Raw genomic sequence first — 24781 nt, forward strand, 5'->3', positions numbered from 1 at the left:
CACGGGCCCAGGACGATGCATGTCGTTATTGAATGCATGCAAATCCTGCCTTTACCAAAAATTGAACAAGCTTACACAAAAAGACATCTAAATGAGATCCATGGGAACAGAGAAAAAGGAGCTAAAGAAAGAGCTAGATAAAGCAACCTAAAAGTCAGAGTTGCTACAAGGGAGCAAAAATCTGAAAACTCTGGCTCTGGGTTTCCCTGTAGCCAAGGTGAAGAGGGCAACTTGCTGTCATATACGCCAGAGGCCATGTCAACCTTCTCCCACATTCAATTTCCATTTTCAAAAGGCTTACCTACAACATATAAAGGCTTCTAATAAGAAATTTTACCTGCCATTGAACTTCTGACCCAGCTATGAAAATAAACCCTATGTCTAAACACGGAGGGCTTTTAACATGTGCCAAATCTAGAAGCAGCATTTCCTGTACCTCCTTTCTTTCTAATCCAGCCCACACTCATAGGATGGGAGCTCTGTCCCAGGCACCGCAGGAGGAACTCTGGGGCCCCTGTTACCCTGACCCCAGATCACGCACAGGACAGGCTACATGCACCCCCTCCCAGGAACCCCATGGTACCCCCGAAACACTTGAGGTGCTTGAGGAACGTAGGCCGCTCCTGCTGCTGAGTGACTTCCACGGCCTAGTCTAGCTGTCGTCCCAGCCACTGTGTCCATGAGACCACCGAGGGCCATCTCCAAAGTAGCCCCTTCCTCATGGGAAATTGGCACTGAATCACCACCGCCACCACCCCAGCCCCATGCTTTAGGGTTCACACCTGACCTTCAAATAATTCCATCTTTTTCTCCATCCTCCCTTCCAAAAATGTTCTGTCTCATCCTGCTTTGAGAAACAGAACTCTCCACAGGACGGTGTCAGAGCTTGTCTCCCCACTGCCCTGGCCACATCTCCCTGGCCCCTACCTCCACATTCTCTTCTTGTGTCAGAGTGCAAACCTGACACCTACCCCACATCTCATCCCCTACTCTGTCCTCACCACACTGAAACCCCATCCACGGCCCAACTCAAGTGCCGGTCTCACCTGTCCCATGCAGTGTTTCCTGGCTACTCCAATTATGGTCAACTTTTCCTACAGAACCATTTATTCATTCAGTAAACATTTCCTGAGGTCATATCAAGTGCCAGGATCTGCTCAAGGCACTAAAATCATAACAGCAAGTAAGACAGAGAAGGCACCTGCTCCCAGGGAACATATATCCTAGTGATAAACAAGTAAACAAACAAAAATCTCAGAACATTCAAAGTGTCGGGGAAAATACGGAATTTTAGATAGGTTAGTCAGAAAAAAAATCTCCATGCTGAGCACCATAAGCCAGGATGTGTGTCTGATGTTTACTCAACGGGCCACCGAAAGCCACGGGGCATCTTAACCAGGGGAGTCTGATGAGATCTGACTTAAGTTTTGAACAGATAACTCCGGGTGTCATGTGGAATAGAGATTGTATGGGGCACAAGCAGGAACAGGAAAAGCAGACCAGGGGTTCCTGACAAAGCACAGGGTGGGGATGACGGTGGCAGTGGGGATTGAAGAGATGGATGGGTCCCGGAAACGGCACATGGGATGCAGCAGACGGGACTTGCTGATGGACTGGATGCTGGAGTAGGGCCAGTAAGGAAACACAGGAATTAAGGCTAATCCTAGGTTCTGCATGAACGACTGACTCCATGACAATGGTGGAACCATTCACTCCAATGCTGGGGTGACCAAGTGAAGAAAGCTGCCACCCAGGGACGGCAAGGAGGACAGTGGTGAGTCTGGAGCCCAGATGGAGATGTAAGCGTGGAGGCCTTCAGCACATGGCCCACTCTGTGGCCTTAAGCCAGAGGTGACCGCAAACTATCATTTCCCCGTCCATGGGACAACTCATGTCTTCTCTCCTCCAAATGCAAACTCCAACTCCTGCTTTTTTGAGTAACTTCTATGCCCCGGCACTCTGGTAAGATCGTTTTATATTGACTGTCACCAAGAATCTCAACAAGATTGGAAAAACCTTGCACTATTCTCTCCCCATTTCACAACCAAGGAAACAGGCCCCAAAGGGACTGGCTTGCTCAGGGGCACGCACGCGGTGAGGGCTGGCGCTCAATGCACACCCAGCTGGGGAAGCCCAAGTGCTCCAGCCAGCCTCCCCTACGATCTTGACCGAACTACTGAACGTGCAAGATTTTAAAAAAGAAGAAGATAAACAGTCTGAAATGATACAAATTCTGATATAACTGAGAGTTTGCTTTAGCTTCCTGATGAAGCCTTTAGTAAATTAATAATAGAACAACCAAAAATAGGGCCTGGGGTAGAAGCATTTTCAATATAATTTTTTTCTAAAATGGCAACTGATTATTTTGTTATGTGAAATTCTCTAGATCAAAATGCAAGCACTCCTCTTCATTTAGTTGCACACAGACACGCGAATAAGAGCTGTGACATTATTAATCACTATATTCAGTTATGATTGATAGGCTTTTCTGCAAGGAGGAAAAAGTGGCTCAGATACAATCTGTCCCAACAGCTCTACGATATGCTAATATTTTCTTCAGATGAAAGAGGAGATGTGTTCAAATACCTGCTATAATAGGCCATTAATACCAAGTGCACCAAAGTAGAGCTGATAAAAGTGGGATTAGGAAAATATTATAAATTAACCAAAAGCTTGTATGTTTTAGTAAATGGCCTCATTTTGAGTTTGACACAGTCTTTTTATTAGGCAAACAGACTGCATTCCAGTACATTCGTTCATGCTAATGTGGTGTTAGAATGTTAAGGTACGTTTATGAAATGGTTGCGATTCTAATGACTATTTCTTTATTTCTCAAGCAGTAATTTTTTTAATTTCTTTTTTAGGAAAATCCACCTATTTAAGAAAATGAACCTAAGCCATCACTTGTCTCTCTTCTGTGCGAAGATATTACAGACCACATGAGCAGCTTAGTACCTCTCATTATTTACTAATTGCTTCTGAAATGACTAATGCTGCATCTATACAACTCCAAGGCACCAGGGTAATCCCATAAAAACTTGTGTCAGATTACTTGGTGTCCAACAGACACACTAGTCACGGCTGACTGGGTGGACCAGATGTTCTGACATCATGGCGCCCAGGCTTAAAAAAGCACCCCTGATTGGGGCAGTGACGTGGTACGAGAGCAAACAGCCTGGGGCTCTGGATGTGTCTATTTTTTCTTTCTTTTTTTTTTTATGTCTTTAACTGAATTTTACATTCTTGGATTCTTGTCTTCAGTTAAGAACAGTTCTTTTGTATGTAGGGGTGGCGGGGAAGGGTCATGGCTGTCCTACAAGTACGCTGCTCTCTTTCGGGGGTCAGTAAGAGCTTCCTGCCTCTCGGTAATTCCCTGCGCATGGCTCACAATGAGCGTTCACCCCACCTCAAGGAGCAAGATGAGCTTTTCTAGCACTTCCACCTTACCCTCGCATGGGGAGTTGACAAAAGACAAACCGAGTACCAAGACCAAAGCTTGGTGAGCCCAGCAACGTGTGGGAACTTTGTTTTGGGCCTTTTTTTCCTGGCAGATTCTCCACCTGAAGACCGTGAAGAACCCAAGTCTTAGGCCCCAGCCCCTGCTGCGGGAGGAAGCTGGGGACCTGCTGGACAGGGAGGGAGCATAAAAGCCCGAGGATGTGGGAAGGAGTGTGAGAGGGCAGGCTGTCAGAGCAAGGAAGAGGAGGAAAACTCCCAAATGCCCATTTCAAGTCGATGCTACATGGATGCAAAGACGACTGTGGTCCAAGCAAAAAGTCCACTCATGCGTACGGTGGAGGTGTGGCTTCTCTGTGATGGACGGGGTCCACCTGCAGGCGTAACAGAGTCACATTTGCTAAATGCAAGGGGAGCATCAGTACCTTCCGGGAGACAGGGTGGCACTGGCTGAGGGCAAGGACTCGGGAGCCAACCTGCCAAGGCAGGGATTGCAGCCTCTCCGCCTGCCAGCTGTGTGCCCTTGGTCAAAATGCTCACCCTCTGTTCTAGGTTCCTCCATATCAACGTGGCATAAGGATGGCACCCGCCTTGAGGGGTTCTCCTGGAAATTAATCATTTAACACAGTAAAACACTTAGAGCAGCTCCTAGTAAGTGCTCAGTCAGGGCTATTATTTATAGAGCTGACAAAATCCAAAAAATTACAGTGTCCACAGGATTAAGGCCAGGGGTATCCTTTCAGTGGGAGACCGAAGCAGATGCTGGTGGCCGCCTTCTGCAAATCCACTCACCCCCTACTCCCTTCTTCTAATAAAACCCTCCATTTTCCATTTTGTTTAGATATCTACCCTCTGGTGGCCCTGGAGGGAGCCAAGCCATCACACCAGGAAGTAATCAGGGTTGGTTCAGGCTGCTCACGGTGACCAATGCCATTGCCAATGATTGATTTGGTTGTGGGACATTTTTCTTGGCTGTGAGTCAGGAGAAAAGTCTCCCCGTGCTTATGGAGTCATATTGGAAGAAAGAGCATCTGGAAAAAAACTTGATATCACAATACCTGCATGTCAAACCTGAATGGTGGCAATATCCTGGTGACCAGAGGAGACATGAGTTAGCTGATCCTGCATCTGCACTCCCTCCTGACTTCTCAGGTGAGATGAGAAGTGCTATCCTGTCTCAGTGAGCTCAGCTGGGGGGTTTCTATTTCTCTTGGGGCAGAGCAACCAAACACCTCCATGGCGTAGGTGGTGCCACCTGGTGGCAGGTAAAGCCTACCACTGGAGGGGTTTCAGTAGTGACTGACAATGGGCTTCACTCACTAATAGATGGAGGAAGGGACTAACATTTACTGAACGTCTATTGTAAGCCACGGGCTTTGTGTCTATTATTCTCATTCATTCTTGTAACTACCCTGATTGGTTGTTGTCTCCACTTTAGAGATGAGGAAAGCCAGAATACTGAGACATCTGTCTAAGGCCCCCTGGAGGAGCTGCAGGGGCTGGATTTCAGGCAGGTGTGCCTGATTCCCACTACATGCCTCTGCTTCCCTAGGAGACTGTGAGAGCAGAGAAGGTGAAGACTGGAGAGCTCAAGGACCTGTCAGGCAGATGCCAAGTCATGGCACGGAAGAGAAGCAAAGGAAAGCACGTATCTGTGACCAAGTGAAAAGCAAGGGCCAAGAGGGTGAGCCTAAGTAAGGCAAGCCCGGGACTCAGAGTGCCTATGAGTGGGACCCAGTGCAGAGCCAACTAGGGACCGGGACCAGCTGGAGCCAGAGGAAGACGCCTCGAGGACGACCTGGGCTCACAGAGCCCCACAGGGTCTGACAGCAACCTCTTCATGTGAAGCCATGGATCACAATCACCACACGCTGGGAGAGACGGGACCTGGAGACCATCCAGGCTGGCCGCCACCCCATGACTGACAGAGAAAACTAGGCTCAGAGAGCCCAAGGGTTCAGCTGGATAATGAGCGGGGATGTGAACCTACGTTGGAGGGTCTAAGTGCACGTGAGGAAGGGAAAGGCCAAGGAATCAGCCATCGGATCAAGCTCCCTGCAGAGGAAAACGATTAGGAAGCACGAGCACTGGGCGCCTGGGTGGCTCAGTTGGTTAGGCGACTGCCTTCGGCTCAGGTCATGATCCTGGAGTCCCGGGATCGAGTCCTGCCTCGGGCTCCCTGCTCGGCAGGGAGTCTGCTTCTCCCTCTGACCCTATCCCCTCTCATGTGCTCTCTCTCTCTCAAACTCTCTCTCAAATAAATAAATAAAATCTTTAAAAAAAAAAAAAAGGAAGCACGAGCACTGGGGTTTGGTAGGTTTGGGGTGCCAACTGTTAAGTATTTGTTGGTTTAGGAAGGCTAGACCACACATACATTTAGCAACGTCTGGCTCCCAAAATTCAGAGACATTTGCATGCATTCTTGGCTCTAGCAAACCATGTGGACTTATATTTAAAACAAAATAATGAGCATCCTTCCACTCCCAAACTGTATAGATCACCCAGCAAGGACAACATACGTCTAAAGAGAGCCTTCCTTTAATAGCCCCCAGGTATCTGTCCCAGTCTCCAACACTCGCGCGTGGACTATTTGCAGGACAAGAGTCTTAACTGGAAATACGCTACTACACATAGCAAACAGGTGAGTATATTTGATTTGTTCTATTTATTTTGGGAGTGGGTGGGAAGGGATGAGATTCACTGGTGTTCCTACCGATCCTTCAAAGGAAGCTGCAGTAATAATCATTCTAGTGATTGCTGGCATTGCCCAGCTGTTCCAGGTGCCTCGTACTGCATATTATTAAGCCACAGGACAGCACTTCTGTTAAGTAGGAGGAAAATAGGAAGTTACTCAAATCAGAGGGCTAAAAGCTATCAACAGAAGTGGGGAAAGGAAGGGACAGAAGCAGGGAAGGAATGTGTTTTGTTTGCAGAACCAACAACGTTCCATCCAAGGAGACACCCAACTAGGTGTTTCACCCGAGAGCCCCTTGCTAGGTATGTCTTGCCTGACAGCCCTGACATAAAGTGAGCCAGTTTGAACTGGACTGGAGCTGAGGACCTACGGGGATGCCCCCCTGAGTGGTCCTGAAGTTACCTTTAGCTCATTATAACACTAAGATCCCATCCCGTGGGCAGAGTTTTCCGCCATTTTTTTTTTTGAACATCTGATGTATGCACTAGCATGTTGACACACTAGGCATGTGCAATTGAGCCAAAAGTGCCTAAGCAAGCTCCCTGCCTCTGACCTCAATACACAGAATAAAAGCTTCCTGTAGGAACCCTTCAGGGAGACAGTGAGTAGCCAGCTATCTCCCTGTCTCCTTACTTGTAACAGGTAACACCAAGTTCTTTGCTTTCAACAAAGGTTGTGTTCAATTTGATGCACCCCAAGCAGCGAACCCCTTGAGTTCGGTTATACTTCCAGATGGGTGTTATTATCCCCACTAATGGATGAAGAAACCCAGTGACAAGGACTTGTCAAGGCCACCACGCTGGTGAAGGGCAAAGCTCCAAGATGGAAACCCAGATCTGACCTGGTCCCATTAAAAAGAAAGCTACAGGCTCTCAGGAGAGTCACTTGTCTGCAGCATGGCAAACCAAGACTTAATCGAAGTTTCAGCTTCCCCGGGAGTGGAATTTTAATCCAACCAATCTGGAATTTGCTGGTCAGCACCGATGAGGTCATCTCGTCACGTGGGCCCTCTCTATTCCCCCCCAAAGGAAGATGAGGTAATCCACCTAATAAGACCCTTTGTCCTTCCTCCCTCCCCCCACTGAGGGGAGGTGACCTGGCTTGAAACTCCTTTCTTTCCTTCTGCTAACAACTTCTTGCCCCGCCTCCCTCCCTATAAAATCCTTCCTCTTTGTGCAGCTCCTTGCACCTCCCCTCCACTTCTCGGGATGCTGCTCAATTCATGAATTGCTTAATAAAGCCAATTAGGTCTTCACATTTACTCAGCCGAGTTTGTTTTTTAGCAGTCCCAAGGTCAGTCTTGTGCTCCTCCACCTGCCTGCCCAGTGTGGGGGTCCCAGGTAGAACCGGGGCCGTAGGCGACGCTCGCCAGAATGCATGGCACAGAACCCCACAGCCGCCCCGGGATCCAGGGCTTCCTCAGTCACCCCTCCTCAGCCTTTTCCCCAGAAGTTGCGTGAAAGCTGCACTGTGTAAGCCCAGCGATTAACTCCCCCCTAACCAGCGGGAGGGCTTCCCCCATGGATAGGATGAGAGGGAGGGGGCTGGGAGGAAAGAGGAGTTAGATGAAGGGACGCGCAGTGGTGGGGTTCCCTTGTGGCTTTCCTCATGGTAGCCTTCCTGTTGGTAATTTACAATCCCAGCCTAACGGGACAATTACAAACCCAACCACACTCACTGAAATGCTGCATTATTGATCCATGATGGTGTTTATGTGGATACGATGATTGTCATAAACGGCTGAATTTCCCAGGAGTATTTCATGATTAACACAGTTTGGGAAGAGACAAATTAAAGATGTACCCTAAATAATATCAATCACATTACATATTTCTTAACAGTATAACACATGAACCACAATAGAAGAAGCAAATTACACCAGGGTTCTTACTAACATACAGTGAAACCAGATTTTTAGGAATATATAATGCTAAAAAAGTATCACATTAAGACGAATTTTCTGGTGTTAATGGCGTCAGCCAGGGAAATATAGACAAACATTTTGTGGATTTCTGGCTATTTTTTATTTTGAAATGTATGAAAATCTCGGAAGAGTTCAAAAAGGAAAGAAAATTTGTCACATTTCAAACCAACATATTGAATCGAGTAAATTGAATCATGATTCTCAGACTGCTCGTTAACTGACAGGCTCAAATGCATTTTTAAAAGGGGTCTGATTCCAACCCCCGAAAGCCACGAGTATCTCCCCCCTCCCTAGCTATGGGTGATGATGTCTAACCATAATCAGCAAAGAGGGACAAGGCTATGCGCTCCTCTTCTAGACACATGTAGTAGCTTCTGTGGCTAAATTACTCAATACTTAAATGTACATCACTCTGAGTTTTCCCGGTTATTTTTACCATGCTGCTCTCGATTGGCACTTACTGCTGAAAAGCAGAAGTTTTCTCCTTCTAAAGAGATCCTTTGCTTCAGTCTTAGACAAAACCAGAAAGGGCAGCCCTACTACTAGGGATCTAAAGTTAATACAAAAGCCATTAATATTCCAGGACTTCTGTTGGTGTCATTCATCCAAAGAGACGCCAGGCGAGGCAGTGCGAGTCGTCTGAATACAAGCTTTCACATGGGCTTGTTATAGGATCTATTCGTCAGCCGGCTTTGACGGGAGAGCACAGACGACAAGATGTGGCTCATTCTGCTTCATCTACCTCTGCTAATAATCACTTCTGACACTGGGGGGAGCGGGGAGAATTTTAAAAGATCTCTATTACCTTTTCTCCTATTTGGGTCTCAAGTTCTTTTACTGTCCGACTGCAACTCATTTCTTTCTCTCCTCCTCTTAAAAAGAAAAATAAAAACTTTTCGTTAAAATGTTTTAACCCAATAGATGTTTACGTAGGACATGCAGAGATCAAAATGATAAGGATTTCTAAATTATATGTTTTCTAACGCAAGGTATTTCTTAGGCACCGCCGTCTGCCGGCAGCGTGGACTTGGGCCAGGTCCTTAGCTTCTCCGTGCCTCCGTTTCCTCGTCCATAAAATGAAATACAACATTTCTTCCTCCTCCCAGGGCAGCGTGGGAACCGAGTAATTACAGCTGACACTTAATGAGCACTTCCTGTGGCGAGCCCCATCTGATTTAATCCTCACGACAACTGTGTGGGTCAGGGGCCATTGTTGCCCCGGGTCACAGACAAGGAGGCAGGGAGACAAAGGTCACATGTGGCCAAGTGGAGGTGCCACTCACCCTCACCCCCAGCCCCTCTGCACTTCGTTCTGACCTCTGAGGGGTCCCCAGTCCACTCCGGGGGCACTCTCAGCAACTCCGTAAAAGACCTCATGGTGGATGTGTGTACCATCCCCTTGGCTCCATCTACTTTTTTTTTTTTTAGATTCTATTTATATATTTATTTGAGAGAGAGAGAGAGAACACGAACGGGGGTCAGGGGGAGCAGAGGGAAAGGGAGAGAAAATCTCTCAAGCTGACCCCATCCTGAGCACAGAGCCCTAGGTGGGGCTCAATCTCACGACCCTGAGATCATGACCTAAGCCAAAATCAAGAGTTGGACGTTTAACCAACTGAGCCACCCAGGCACCCCTGGCTCCATCTGCCTTTTTTAACTATTTTTTTTATTTTGTGTTATCCATATTTCCACACACTGCTTCAGAGCCCCTCTCTAGAACAAGCTGGTAGAGACCCACAGGCTGAGGAGCCAGGAGCAATCCACTGGAAGGAAAAAGCTCTCTGGACAAAGCAAAGGGGGCACACAGCAGCACGAAGCCGAGGGGGGCTGGGGCTCCGCACGTCCCAGCATTGCCACTGTCAGTTGGCCAGGGAGACCAGAACCCGCCCAGCAGGGCAGAGGACAGGGGTGAGTTCAGAGATGGAAGTGGACGCCAGCCCTGTGGTGCTGTGGTCAGGATAAGGAATCTGGACTTCATACTGCAGTAAGGGGAAGCCATCCGAGCATTTTAAGCAGAAATGAACTTCATTTTACATAGGAGGAAACTGAGGCTCAGAAGGTTAAGTGCCCAAGTTTGAGGTGGAAACTCACCAGGAATCCAGCCTTATCATTCTATATTAAATGTAATATTTCTTATGTTTTAATTATGTATTGAACAGACGCAAGACGCTATTTTTAACATATGTTTAAGATTTAAAGAACAGAAATCAGACAAATGCCTGTGTACCCGCCATCAGATGAAGAGACAGAGCAGCATGGGTCCAGAGCCCGGTGCCCTGGCTCCCAATCTCAGCCTCCCTCCCCTCCCCAGCCCCAGGGCAGCGCCTCTGCCCAAGGCCACTCAGGTCCCCTTCCCTTCACAGCTGCTCCCCCGACTCCATCTCAGTGTCTCCTTCAGGAGACACAGCTTATTATCCGATAGCAACCGAGCGACACCAGCTTTCTTGAGATGAGTATTCATTGGAATGGTATGTCTTTAAATCCTTCCACTTTTAACCTTTCTATAAACTTATGTTTAGGTTTTTCTCTCGGCAGATTTTACTATCTCCTATCTAATCAGACAATCTCTGCCTTTTAAGTGGAACATTTATTATAATTACCGATTTATTTGGGATTTCTATTTGTTCTGCCTATTCTGCGGCTTCTTGCCTTCTTTTTGGTCAGTCCTGTTTTTATGATTCCATTTGTTTGCCTCTGTAAGTTTGGGAATCAGTCACTCCATTTTTAATCTTGTGATAGTTGCTCTGGAAATTATAACCTGCGTATTTTTCAAAGTCTAAAGTTAATCAGAATTTTTAATCTTACCTTCTGGACAAAGTAACAATCTAGAACATTCCATCCCAGTCCCTCCTCTCAGCATATATATTGCTACTGTCGTGTATTTTAATCCTATCCTATTTTTAAATTCCCGAAGTCGTCATTATTCCTAGTCCTTAGTGCTTCCTGAGGTCAGCAGACGGGCTTGGATCTAACGCCACACTTCCTGCCCTCTTGTTGCCCGCATCACCTCCAACTGTCCATCCAGGAGCGTTTTCCTTCCACCTAAAGTACTCACGCACAGATACAAGTAAGAGGCATGCTTTGCAGGATGAAGAAAGAGAGGCTCTGGCTGAAGGGTGACCTTGAACACGGCAGGCAAAGGTGCCACATGTTCCTCCCTGTGCCCACAGCCTGACCTCAGTGCTCGAGCCTCTACTATGGAAAAGAAGAGGAAGAGGGTCCCCGCGTTCCCACAGAAAGAGATCTCAGTCTTCCCAATTCTAGGCTGGCAAATACTTCATTCCCAGTGTGTGGGAGAGCCCAGCCCGCTGTCTCACACCTGGGACATCGGCCTCAGTCAACCCAGTGCGTCCCCTCACTGCCTTTTTTTTTTTTTAAAGATTTTATTTATTTATTTGACAGAGAGAGAGAGAGCACAAGTAGGCAGAGTGGCAGGCAGATGGAGAGGGAGAAACAGGCTCTCCACTGAGCAGGGAGCTGGATGTGGGGCTCGATCCCAAGACCCCAGGATCATGACCTGAGCCGAAGGCAGCCGCTTAGAGGACTGAGCCACCCAGGCGCCCCTCCCCTCACTGCCTTTACTGCTCTGTGATGCCGATGCCAATGCTCTGCGGTCTCACGGTGACACGCCTATGTAGGTGTTTCTGTTCGTTCATCCGGCTTAAGATCCCTTCGAATATTGGCTCTTCCCTATGCTTCTCCCTACCTGAAAACCCAACAAGGAACTTCCTAGGCCTTCTCTCTCCCCTCCATGTCTCTTATACCTGTCCTCCATATTTCCTCTCTCTTTGTCTTTCTGTGTGGCTTTCTGGATAACAGCTTTGGATCTGTTTTCCACTCCACTGATGCTCCTTTCAGCTGCATTTCATCCACTTTTCCCACCCAACCACTGAATTTTCTATCCACAATTATCATATCTTTCACTACCAGAAGTTCTGTTCTGTACTTCTTCCAATCTTTTTTTTTTCTTTTTGCTACACAAGTAGTATTATATCAGGCAGACTTGCATAAATACTGACCTATAATTACAATTTTGTCCTCTATTCACCCAGCAGCATAGGGAAATAAGTAGATTTCCTTGCGCCTTTCTGGGATGCAGGTTTATATTTGTAACCTATCCTCACACGAGGGTTTAGGTGTCCCAGCTTTATATATACTGGTCTTCTATTAGGTTCCTCCACCTTGGGTAGGCCCTCTAGGTTTTGTCCCCTGTCCCCTTCATTCCAAATAGCCAACCAAACTGAAACACAAATTCACCAGGATTTAGCCAATACTCTCAAGGCAAAAGCTGGCTTGATGGAATGCTCACTTCTCCTGATTGCATCTCCATTTCGTGTTGGCCTCTAGGGGAGTACTTACTTTCTTGCCAGCTCACTAGTGAAGAAAAATGTATGTATACATTTCATGTTTTATCAGTCATTTTAGTTGTTTCCAGTGGAAGTGCTGTTCGTGGATATAGCCTATCATATTACCCAAAGGAGCAGTGTCCGCTCACTACAATGCATTGTCTCCAGCAGTAAAGAAGATCCAGCCCCAAGAGTTAAGTCAGTGATGAGCTGAATCTTTCAAATTTAGTTAAAATATTTAGCCTTCTAGGGGTGCCTGGGTGGCTCAGTCATTAAGCATCTGCCTTTGGCTCGGGTGGTGATCCCAGGGTCCTGGGATGGAGCCCCACGTTGGGTTCCCTGCTCAGCAGGGGACCTGCTTCTCCCTCTTCCACTCCCCCTGTGTGTGTTCCCTCTCTCGCTGTGTCTCTCTCTGTCAAATAAATAAATCAAATATTTAAAAAAAAAAATTTAGCCTTTTATATTTAAGGAAGTAACTTGTGATCCTCTTCATCTCAAATTAACTATTAGACTGATGTTTCACAACTAAAGAAACAAAAACAAAAGACAAAAAAGCCCCTGCTTTCAGTTTTTCTAGTTTAGCTTTTTCAACAAAGAATATTCAAGTTAGGTTATTGTCCACCCAACAACCTTATCACAAATGGGATTGTTTTAAGTTAAGAGCCATGAATATACAGTTTATAAAACAACCAGTCATTCTTTCAAATAAACCTGGAGATTATCTCAGCCCACCACTTAGGAAGCATTAACTAAAGAGAGCACAAAGAAGTCCCTGACTATCGGACCATCGAGGGGATAATACTTTGTCATTCTTGTTGGAACTGCTGCACTGATTCTTTTTTTTTCTTTTTAAAATATTTTATTTATTTATTTGACAGAGAGAGACACAGCGAGAGAGGGAACACAAGCAGGGGGAGTGGGAGAAGGAGAAGCAGGCTTCCCGCGGAGCAAGGAGCCCGATATGGGGCTTGATCCCAGGACCCTGGGACCATGACCTGAGCCGAAGGCAGATGCTTAATGACTGAGACACCCAGGCACCCCCTTTTTTTTTCTAATTGTGTTTAAAAAACAAAACCAAAAAAAAACCACAAAAAAACAAAAACCCACCCCAGATAGCATAAAATTTACCATTTTAATCATTTTTAAGTGTGCAGTTCAGTAGTGTTAAGTATATTCACACTGTTGTGCAACACATCTCCGAAACTTTCTCGTCTTATAAAACTGAAACTTGCACTCGCTGAACAAGTCCCTGCTCCCCCTCCCCTCTGCTGCACGAATTCTTACACCTACGCTGCGTCCATGACAGACTCAGTCATGAAAGCTATCATACCAAAATCTGGTAATTTTTCAGGATCAAATTTAACTCTTATAACTATTCGCACAATTCCTGAGAAAATGAGGTTTATCCATTTAGAGTCAGATAATCTGTGTGAATAATTTTTTACTAAAATGGTCTTTCCTAAATCAGACGCTAGAATCAAAGAACTTTCCAGCTAAGAGACACATAAGAGTTCATAGTCTTAACACTCTTTCAGCTCATAAAGCAAATGAGCCCCATGCATACCCTAGAGTTATAAGATACAAAGGAGTTCATACAAAAATCTCTTTAAAAAATATTTCATTTCTGGGGTGCCTGGGTGGTGGTCAGTTGAGCATCCGACTCCTGGTTTTAGCTCAGGTCGTGATCTCAGGGTCCTCAGATGGAGCCCCACATCAGGCTCCCTGCTCAGTGTGGAGTCTGTTTGAGAATCTCTCTCTCTCTCTACCCTTCCCGTTCATGTGTGTGTGCTCTCTCTCACTCTCTCTAAAATAAATAAATACATCTTTAAAAAAAAATTTCATTTCTAGCTACTAAAACATGATCACTTTCCAATGAAAGACATTAAAAATAAAATAAAAATGAACAAATTTAATTTTGAATCTTAATATCCTTACTTCAAAATTAAAATTTATTATTTCCAAATCTGCAATACACTGCATATAAAATACGTTAACCTGGTTTTAATTTGTTATGTTTCCATTTTCAATACAGTATTATTTCTTTTATTCTGAAATATAGCCTGCATAGAGGTTAGAGTCTTCTCTAAATAACCTTTTGACTGAGGATTAACTTCATTAAATTCTATACGGACAAGCTCTACCTACTCCTCTTCCATATATATCTGTTGACATGATTGGCTCTCCTGACCTTATGCCCTCTCTCTTATCATTCCAAATTTCACATTTTCGTTTGAGCAAAAAAAACCCCACTTACCTCTTTATAACATTTATATTGAGGTCCATTCCACCGAACCGGGACAGGAATTCAAGATACGGGATGGTACCAGCGCCAGTGAGGGGGATCTACATTTAAACAAGAAGAACGACGGCCAGTTAGAGGATTCAGATCCAAGTAGTAGACAGCCCAGGAGCTTTCATGATGGAAGACAGGATACTGCTGGTGGGATGGGCATTCTAGGAAACACAACCACTTCACCCAGGTGTCTAAGTTCACATGCACCCCCAGTAAACCAGGTACAAGCAGCATAAATGCCAGAACGCCAGTCTGTGCTCAATTAAAAGTCAATAAGTTGTCTATTAAATTATCTAAAATCTAATTCTATCTAAAAAATAAAGTCAAATTAGTAGAAATATATTCTTTCTTTAAGATTTTTTATTTATTTATCTGAGACAGAGAGAAAGTGAGAAAACGACTTGGGAGGAGGGGCAGTGGGAGAGAGGGAGAGCAGACCCCCCAGTGAGCAGGAAGCCTGACATGGGGCTCGATCCCAGGACCCTGGGATCATGACTTGAGCCAAAGGCAGACACATGCTCAACTGACTGAGCCACCCAGGTGCCCCAAAATACATTCATATATATTAGAATATATTTTTTCCCCAAGAGGCTGAGGCCACAACGTAATTTTACCCTCTGAATGTCATGTGAACTTTCTGTACATTTATATACTTTTAAGGTAGAAAAAAGCCGTTTTAAAATTGAAAATTCTATAAAGGACACTACTGGGTCCAGTGGGTCAATACGGACTTTAGATTAAATAAAAGAATTATCTCAATGTTTAATTTACCAATGTTGATAACTGTACTGTAATTATTTAAGAGAATAGTTCTTATTCTTAGGGAATACACACTGAAGTATTTAGAAGTAAGTAACCATAATATAAGCAATTTCCTCTCAAACAGTTCAGAAAATAATTATGTATACACTGTACATACCTTGTCAACTGTTTACAATATCCACACATACCACATATGGATAACAAAAGGTCACAGGGGAAGTAAAATGAGGTTAAATGTTCACAACTGGCAAATCTGGGTTAAGTGTATATGGGTGTTGTTTGAACCATATGGGTACTATTTGTATTATTCCTATTCTTTTAAATTTTCTGGAGGTTTGAAATTACTTTTTTTTTTTTTTTTTAGGTTTATTTGTTTTAGAGAGAGAAAGAGCACGAGCAGGAAGGGCAGAGGGAGAGGGATAATCTCAAGCAGACTCCACACTGGGCGTGGAGCCCAACGTGGGGCTCAACCTCACAACCCTGCGATCAGGACCTGAGCCAAAACCAAGGGTAGGACACTCAACCAATTGTGCCACCCAGGCGCCCCTGAAATTACTTCTAAATAAAAAGTCAAAATTTTTAAAAAGTGAAAATAATTATTTCCCCCCAAAAGGATTATGAAACTAAAGTGAAAATATAGAATCAATACAGATATATTTTATTAAGCTTCGTGCAAATACAGAAAGTACCATTTTTCATACAGCTGAATGGCTCCCACGTCCACACAGTCGAGTGTGACGTTCACTTAGCCCTTACAATTCCAGCCTCAAAGCTGAGCACAGTCATCTCAGTCTTCCCCAAAGGACAGATTTCTTTTCACTCTTTAAAACATACACAACTAAGAAATGGGACCCGAGGGACAGCAACAGAGTGGGCTTTCATGAAGCCTTGGCCTGGAAAGGACATCCAGGATTTCTATTTCGGATAGGGTGTTTTTTAGTAGATATAATTTTGGGTAGACACCTCCCAGTTTCCCTAGCTTTACAGCGGAAGGGCGAGAACAGAGTATGTGTGTTGCTTCAAGACTGGACGCCCTCATGGTTTTGGTAGTGAGACTTCATGAGGAGGGGAAGGAACATACGCTTACTGAGCTCACACTCGGGAGATGGGCACAAGTACTAATGTTGGTGTTTTACATGAGTTAGCTCATCTAGCCCCCAAACCCGGTCCTGAGGGTGTGGTCATTGCCGCTTTCAATGGAGCAGAGATGTGACCTCCCCGCATGCCACTACCATCAAGTGCCTCCAGAGCCCACGTTCCTCTCCCTACACTAACCACCCTGCCTACAAAAAAAAAAAAAAAAAAGGGAAAGCCCATCTACCTATTGAAGGTTTTGTCACATTTCATATTGTTACTTACGGTCTAATGAAAATTCTAATGCAGCAGATACAGTTTTGTAAAGTCCAGTCTCCAAAGCTAAGCCCCTAAACAACCCAAGAATCTAGTCTAAAAGGAGAGGCTCTGCTAAGAACTCACGTTGTCCATATTTGTGATTCTGGCAAACATGTTTAAGAATCATAACCATCCAAAGATGAATCGCTAAAAGTAAATTCTTAGACTGGGGTGGAGGAGGGTAGTGTTTAAATCCACATCCATCGTGTTGACAAGTGTCTTCAAAGACATCTCGTTCCCCAACCCAGCACAACCACTGGGACCAGAACAGAATTATACTTTTCTTCTCTGGAATCTCTTTGCCAATTCAGCTTCTTTTATAAAATTTGTATTAACATTCAGAGACAGAGGCCCCATTTTTAAAAAAATTCATGTTACCATGAATTTCAAGGAAACTAAGGTACAGGGCATATTACAAGCAATGTCTCATCATTCATGCCCTGATCAATCATCAAAACACTCTGACATTCAAACATTTTTTTTTAAATGTATAGCATTAGATTCTTTTATTTTTTTTAAGATTTTATTTATTTATTTGACAGAGAGAGCGAGAGAGCACAAGCAGGGGGAGCAGTAGGTGAGGGAGAAACAGGCTTCCCGCTGAGCAAGGAGCCCAATGCGGGGCTCGATCCCAGGACCCTGAGATCATGACCTGAGCCGAAGGCAGACGCTTAACCATCTGAGCCACCCAGGCGCCCCTGACATTCAAACATTTTTGACATGGTTCTTAAAATAAAATTAAAGCTAAAGTGAATTCACTATAACTGGAAAATTCTTTTCTAATTTTAAGTGTGAAATTCCCATGAAGTGTTTTATCAGTTTTATAGGTTTCCAGTTAGGCTTACATTCACTATTGGAAAGGGATTTGTTGGCAAAAAGTCTAGAAAAGTCACACACACTGTGAACTCCAGCTACTGGAAAGAGAAACCCTGCCTCATTCCTGTGAACTTGGCCTCTTGAAAATGCACCACATTCCAGCCTTCTTCGTTTACACATGGGTCACAGGAGCTCGAGGTTCTAGAAAACCCATGCTTATTATTTCAGATAGACTACCAGGACCTGTTTTTTAAAGTCTTTGAAGCTCTACAGTTTTCAGTGACTTCTTTTGAAAACAGATGTAGCTTTTAAAAACGGATACACATTTCACATTTTCTGTACTTTTCCTCTTCCTGCATAGTTGATTAGCTTGGGAAGATTGTCAAAATTTTAAATTAACATTAGATCATGAATATAGGGAGACATTAGCAGGAAAAATATCTTAACTCTCCATTTGGTATAAATAAAGTATCAGTTAAATCAAGCTTATGAGGAAACTGATGCAATGTTTGCAAGGACAAATGTTCTTTAAAAGCAAGAAAACATTACCAGTTGCACTCATCATCAGGGACATGCAAATGAAAACCACAGTGAGATATCACCTCACACCTGTCAGAATGGCTAAAATCAACAACACAAGAAACAACAGGTGTTGGCGAGGATGCGGAGAAAGGGGAACCCTCGTGCACTGTTGGTGGGAATGCAACTGCTGCAGCCACTGTGGAAAACAGTGGGGAGGGTCCTCAAAAAGTTAAAAAGAGATCCAGCAATTGCATGACTAGGTATTTACCCAAAGGATACAAAAATACTTATTTGAAGGGATACATGCACCCCGATGTTTATAGCAGCAATATCTGCCAAATTATGGAAACCATCTAAGTATCCATCGATTGATGAGTGGATAAAGAAGATGTAGCATATATATACAATGGAATAGTACTCAACCATCAAAAAAGAATGAGATTTTGCCATTTGCACCAACATGGATGGAGCTAGAAAGTATTATGCTGAGTGAAGTAAGTCAGAGAAAGACAAATACCGAGTCATCCGATAAACATCAGGAAACATCAGATAAACTCAAACAGGGGACCCCCTGTAATCTTCAGAGTGGTAAGGTCAGGAAAGCTAAGGAAAGGCTGAGAACTGTTCTAGACTGAAGGACACTTGGAATTTGTGTTCTGACCTGGATCACTACAAGATATGCATAGAACGACTGGCAAAACCAGTTTGGGTCCCGGGGCTGAGATGGTAGTAGTGAGCTCGTGTTAACATCTGTATTTGAATGGTCAGACTGTAGTTATGTAGAACACTATCCTTGTTTGAAGGGCACATACACTGAAATATTTGGGGTGATGGAGCCACTTTACTCCGAAATGGTTCAGGAAAAGAATTCGTTCTTTCCACTAAACTTCCAACTTCTCTATAACTTTGTGGTGGCTTTTAAAAAATGATCAGGCATAAGTTGTGGTAGAGTCAGGCTCATAACAGACCACCCTCCCACAGAAAACAACTATAAACTCTGGTAGATACCAAAACAAATAACTAACGGCCCTGGAGAGTGAACGAAAACAGGAAGACTTTGGAGAAATTCAAAACACAGAAGAAGGGATGAGTATGGAGGGAGTTTCTTGTTCATAATGGTTTTGAGCCTGAGAACAAGCCACAGTCACTCACCAGCATAGAGGGGCTAAAACCCCAGAAGAAAACCCGCCGTCTCTCTGGCCTAAGAAACTGGCACACAGAACCCAAAGCAAGCACAGCCACTAAGAAAGTGAGGGAAATCTCAAACAGGAAAGACAGAGAAGGAGACCCACTTTCTGGGTATAAACTCTGTCCAAGTTTCCAGCAGACGCCCGAAGCAGGTGTATACAGGTCAGACTCAGAAAAGACCCACCTAGAGACAAAAGAGCCAAAATGAGATGCAAGCAACTGCTCAAGTTTATAGGTTAATTACTGCCAGAGCAGAAGCGTCAACAGTCTTCAGAGGAATGTAACAGAATCCAGTCTCTACGGCACTGTATTCGTAATGTTTAGCCCTGTACTAATGTGTAGCCATGGCCACATGTGGCTCTCGAGCATGTGAAATGTGGCTAAGGCAACTGATGAACTGAATTTTTTTTAGTCATTGTTAATTAATTTAAATTTTAAAATTAATTCAGTGACTGGAAAAGTTTTAACTATGTTTGGAATGACTCAGTATGTCAATCTTGTGTTTTAATTATAAATTTTATGAAATCTAGACATCAAGTATTTCCAGTAGAAACTTAGTGTATGAACTGAAGTTGGCTGTAAGTTTAAAGTACACTTCAGGTTTTGAAGACTTAGTACACAGAAAAGACTAGAACATAACTTATTGTCAATTTTTAATAGTGATAACATGTTGAAATAATATTTTGGATATATTAGTTAAATAAAAATATTATTCAAATTAATTCTTTTTAATTTTTTTCATGTGGCTACTAGAAAATGTTAAATTATAAATGTGGTGACATTACATTTCTTTTCTTTTTTTTAGATTTTATTTTTAAGTAATCTCTACACCCAACGTGGGGCTCAAACTCACAATCCCGAGGTCAAGAGTCACATGCTCCACTGACTGAGGTAACCAGGTGCTCCTCATGCTATATTTCTATTAGACAGCACTGGTCTGGGATATAATCCCAAAATACTCAAATATAAAGAACCAGAAAAATGTGACCCTTGCTTGTTAAGAGGAAAAAAAAAATCAATGCAACCCACTGCTGAGATAACCCAGACATTAGAATTATCATTCAAGGACTTTAAAGCATCTATTTTAACTATGCTTAATGAGTTAAAAGAAATATGCTCAAAATTGAAGAAAAAAACAGGAAATGCAAGCAGATAAATAGAAATTATAAAACAGAAACAAATGGAAATTCTAGAACTGGAAAACACTGTCTAATATAAATTTTCACTGAATGATCTTAATGGCAAAACAGAGATGCAAAGAAGGAATCACTGAAATTGAAGACAGATCAATAGATATTATCCAATCTGAAAATAGAAATAAAAGATTGAAAAAAATGAACAGAGCCTCAGGGCCATCCCACAATACCAAAATGTCTCAGGGAGGATGAAATAAAATATATATATTAAAAAATAATGGCTACAAACCTCACATTCAGCGAAGAAGCAAATTAAAGGAAGAGAAATCCTTCAAACAGGACCATGGTATGCTCAAGAAGAAACAGCAAAGAGATCTACAAATATTTTTTTCCTAAATCAGTGAAAGGAAGGAGAGAGCCAGTCCCTGAGGTTGACTGAAATTCAGGAATACCTGAAATTCCCTGGGCTGTTTGTTTTCCTGACACATAATTCCCCTGTTGTAAAAGTAAGCAAACTGAGTTGGGTTGAGGTAGTCAACAAATTCTAGAAGGAAACAGACTTTTAAATACTATGAAATGTCAGACTGATTAAGAAGTAATGAATGAGTAAGAATATGTTCATTTCTATGTGTGTGTGTGTGCATATGTGTGCATATACGCGCAAATTAGTTATTGGGTTACTGGGTTGGAAGGCACACTACTGATATTCCCACCCGACTTTTCCGTTTTGGTATTACTATATTGATCTCTATGGATTTATTCTGAGAGTATTTAATTCCTATTGTACTGTATATTCCATTTTCAAAGGCCCTGAGGGCTCAGACCGCACCAAATGTTTACTATTGACAGCCACCTGGTATGGTACCCCACCTAGGGCCTGTTCTCCATATCCCTCCCCAAGTAACTGCATCACCCCTGCTGCAAACACTTCCCCGGCCCCCTATAGCTTCCAGGACAGAGGCCAAACTCTTTCATATGGTCCTTTACAGGACTGGCCCCTCTATCCACAACCTGATGCACAGCCCCTCACTTCAGGTATCAATGACACTACCCAGTTCCCTGAATAAACATGCCGTGTTGATTCAGGCATCCAAGCTTCCACTTGTGCTATCATTCCCTCTGTGTATAATGCCCTTCCGTTCTTCTCTCATCTGGCTAATACCCACTCCTCGGTCAAAACTCGACTAAATACACCTCTTTGTCCCCCAAAGCCTTCCTGGACCACCTGCCCATTTTTAGATAGCTCTCCCTCCTCTAACTAACTCCCACGCTTACCAACACTGCCAAATATTGTCTCTCTGGACTGGGACCCCTTCAAGGTCAGGCCCACAGTCTGCATGTTCTGCATTGGGTCCGGCATACAGTAGGTGCTCAATAACCATTTGATACAAGATAAATGCCAAAACACTAAGTTCCAAAATATAAGCTGACCAAATACTTTTATATGGAAGCCTTAAGAACTAAAGAAAACTTTAGTTTTACCAGTACTCTACACAAAATATGACCCACACACATGTGGATCATCCCACATCTGCCAGAATTTCACTGAATTGTGAAAAATAAACAAAATTTTAACTGCTCACTTGGAACTGTCGGGGGGAAAGCGAGAAAAGATTTCACGCTCCAGTAATTGACTCCAACTTTTCCATAGCTGGGTTGTTTTTTCAGGGGCAAGGAGGGCGGAGGGAGACAAAGAGAACCTCAAGGAGACCCCCCACTGAGCACAGAGCCCGACGTGGAGGCTCCATCCCACAGCCCTGAGATCATGACCTGAGCTGAAAGAAAGAGTCGGACGCTTAACCGACTGAGCCACCCAGGCGCCCCAATATTAGGGTTATTCTAAGTCGCCATGCATACTGTACCTGAGCCAGGACATCTTGAAACTGTTCTCTCGTGAGAGGCATCAGGAAGGTTGTGATAATTCTTCTCAGTTCATTCTTTGACACCGTCATGTTGTGACCGGTGTCGAGCAGCTGAAAGGCTTTTTTCAACTCATCTCCTTTGTCGGTGATTTTTTGAAATAAAATCCGTTTAACATCTAAGAAGGACAGTATTGGATTTGCAATAGCTATGGCTATAAAAGAGACACAGTTGTTGATTAGACATGCTTAAAGCAAAGATCCCAAAAATCACTTCACTGCAGACTAGAATCCAACAAACTTCCAAAACACCATTTCTTCTACTATACTTCGCTTTACACATCTAAGCATTGCATGACTTGCAATGGCAAATCTACGGTCATTTTTTACCTTTAAAATCTGGTCAATGTAAAATGAGAGTAATCGTGGTGAAAACAAAAAATAGAGCAAAGATAATCCTCCCTATATAGGACATGTGGCATGACAAGCAAAGAACATGGATTCTGGAATAAAATTCAGTTATGAACAATATCATTTCAAGTAAATCTTTAAAATATCATATTCACTTTTCATCCCCTGGCCAATTTTTGAGGGGAAAACATGTAATTCTTAATTTAGATTATTTCCCTTTCCAAGACAAAGAAAAGATGAGAAAGGCTAGCCCCTGAAAGATAATGAAAGAATGTTAAAAGGCACCAAATAAGCTTCCGGAAGGCCTGCACTTCCTGAGAGGGAAAGCAGCTGAGTGGGGCCACGGTGCCATAGGTTCCAGAGGTCCCCATGTCACCAGGGGAGAGCCGATACCCCCCAGCTTCCCTCCCCTCTAAGACGAAACAGCTATAGAAATAAGGAAACACAGTAACTACAAATCAACTCACGGTATGGATCAGTTTCATAAGCATGGAGATGTGATTATTCCATTTTGATATTTTATAACCTACTAGAGAAAGAGGAGGCTAAAAATATAGGTAGTTTGGTAAATCTCTTCTATCTATTTATGAGATTGCAAAGGCTTGATGACCACAATTTATTTAGTAGTTCTGTCTGATGTTGTAAATTCTGAATGTGTATTAAATGTCTTTAGCACTGTTTCATCTTTTATAAACTCATTCACAAGCAGGAGCTAGGGAAGGATGATTGCAATTATCTCCTTTCAAATGAGAATTTCTTATCTAGGTATTGAACCTTTCTGACACAAGCTATTTGTCTTCCCTGACGCTCGCCAAGCTCCTCGGGTGCTGGGGATGCCTTTTGCTCACAATGCCCACTGCCTCCTTGGGGAGGGGCGTATATCACCAGGACACACTGGAGAAAAGACAGTGGCTGGCTTGGGGTGACAGGCTGAAGGTCTCAGGAAAAGCTGCTTAGAAGGAAGAGGTGATACTTCAACTGGAACTTGGTGTTCCCGAGAGCAAGAGGGGCTGGAAGTGGGGGGGTGCTATGGAGGACAGCCAGTCGAAGCAAAGGGGAGAGGGGACAAGCACAGGAGCATCAGCTTTAGAGATGAGACTGCAAAAGTCAGAAGAAGCCATATCCCTGGTGCTCCTATCTAGCTTTGTGCCCTGGTCATGGGACACCAACCTGGGACTTCCATCGAGAGAATGACATCACCCAATTTTTGTTCTGAAACTGCACTCTGACATCACATGTAGGAGGGACAGAACGGGGAGGGCAGTGAATGGCATGGAGACATGTTGTTAACTACAGCCTGCTCAGGCAAGTCTTAGTGGAGGTCTACACTAGCATGGCGGGCATGGAGGGGAAAGGAGGGGTGGATAAAGGAGAAGCGGAAATAACCCAGGTGGAGTCCAGAGAGTCTCCTGATGTGACATGCAGGGGGAGGTGGTGGAAGAAGATAAAGCTCCTACGTGTGGCGTGAGTGCTGGGGTGGGTGGTGACACCCTTCGCTGAGAAAGGGAAGGTCTGCAGGCCGTGGCAGATGGCATTTTTCAAGACGGCCATGACAAGATCCCCACCACACAGGCTCTTCCTACAGTGCCAGGCTAACACTCCTCCCAGCGAAACGTGGGGCAGATATTCCTTCCCCTTGCGTCTGGGTGGGCCTGTAACTAGGGCAGAATCATCCTATGTGATTTCCAAGATGAGGTCACAAAAGGTGTTGCAGCTTGTGCCTCGTCCTTGTAAGATACTCATGCCAATCGCCATGCCATGAGGAAGTCAAGAAGTCACACAGAGAAGCCATAGGTAGGCATTCTGGCCAACACCCCAGCTGAGGTTCCAGCCCACAGAGGGAGCCAGCCTTCCGATGATTCCAGCCCTAGGTGTCATTACCCACTGCCTTCGAACCTCCTCCACTGAACCACCTGGAAGAGAGACAAGCTGTCCCTGGGACCTGCTCACATTGCAGATCTATGAGCAAAATCAATGATTC

General features: G+C 44.1%; 1 protein-coding gene across 1 annotated transcript in view; it reads right to left on the reverse strand.

The window, feature by feature from the left end:
- EFCAB6 (EF-hand calcium binding domain 6) overlaps positions 1 to 24781 on the reverse strand; it is a 204428-nt gene that overhangs the window by 174088 nt on the left and 5559 nt on the right. The window contains exons 2-4 of the mRNA XM_028115294.2: positions 22393 to 22604; positions 14676 to 14764; positions 8881 to 8947 (exon numbers count right to left, since the gene is read on the reverse strand). Of these exons, the coding sequence (XP_027971095.2) occupies positions 8881 to 8947; positions 14676 to 14764; positions 22393 to 22604 (368 nt within the window). The remainder of the gene's footprint in view (positions 1 to 8880; positions 8948 to 14675; positions 14765 to 22392; positions 22605 to 24781) is intronic.

The sequence above is a fragment of the Eumetopias jubatus genome, unplaced genomic scaffold (assembly GCF_037043125.1).
Source record: "Eumetopias jubatus isolate StellerSeaLion01/CBP00866 unplaced genomic scaffold, mEumJub1_p1.0 scaffold_8, whole genome shotgun sequence".
Classification (NCBI taxonomy): domain Eukaryota; kingdom Metazoa; phylum Chordata; class Mammalia; order Carnivora; family Otariidae; genus Eumetopias; species Eumetopias jubatus.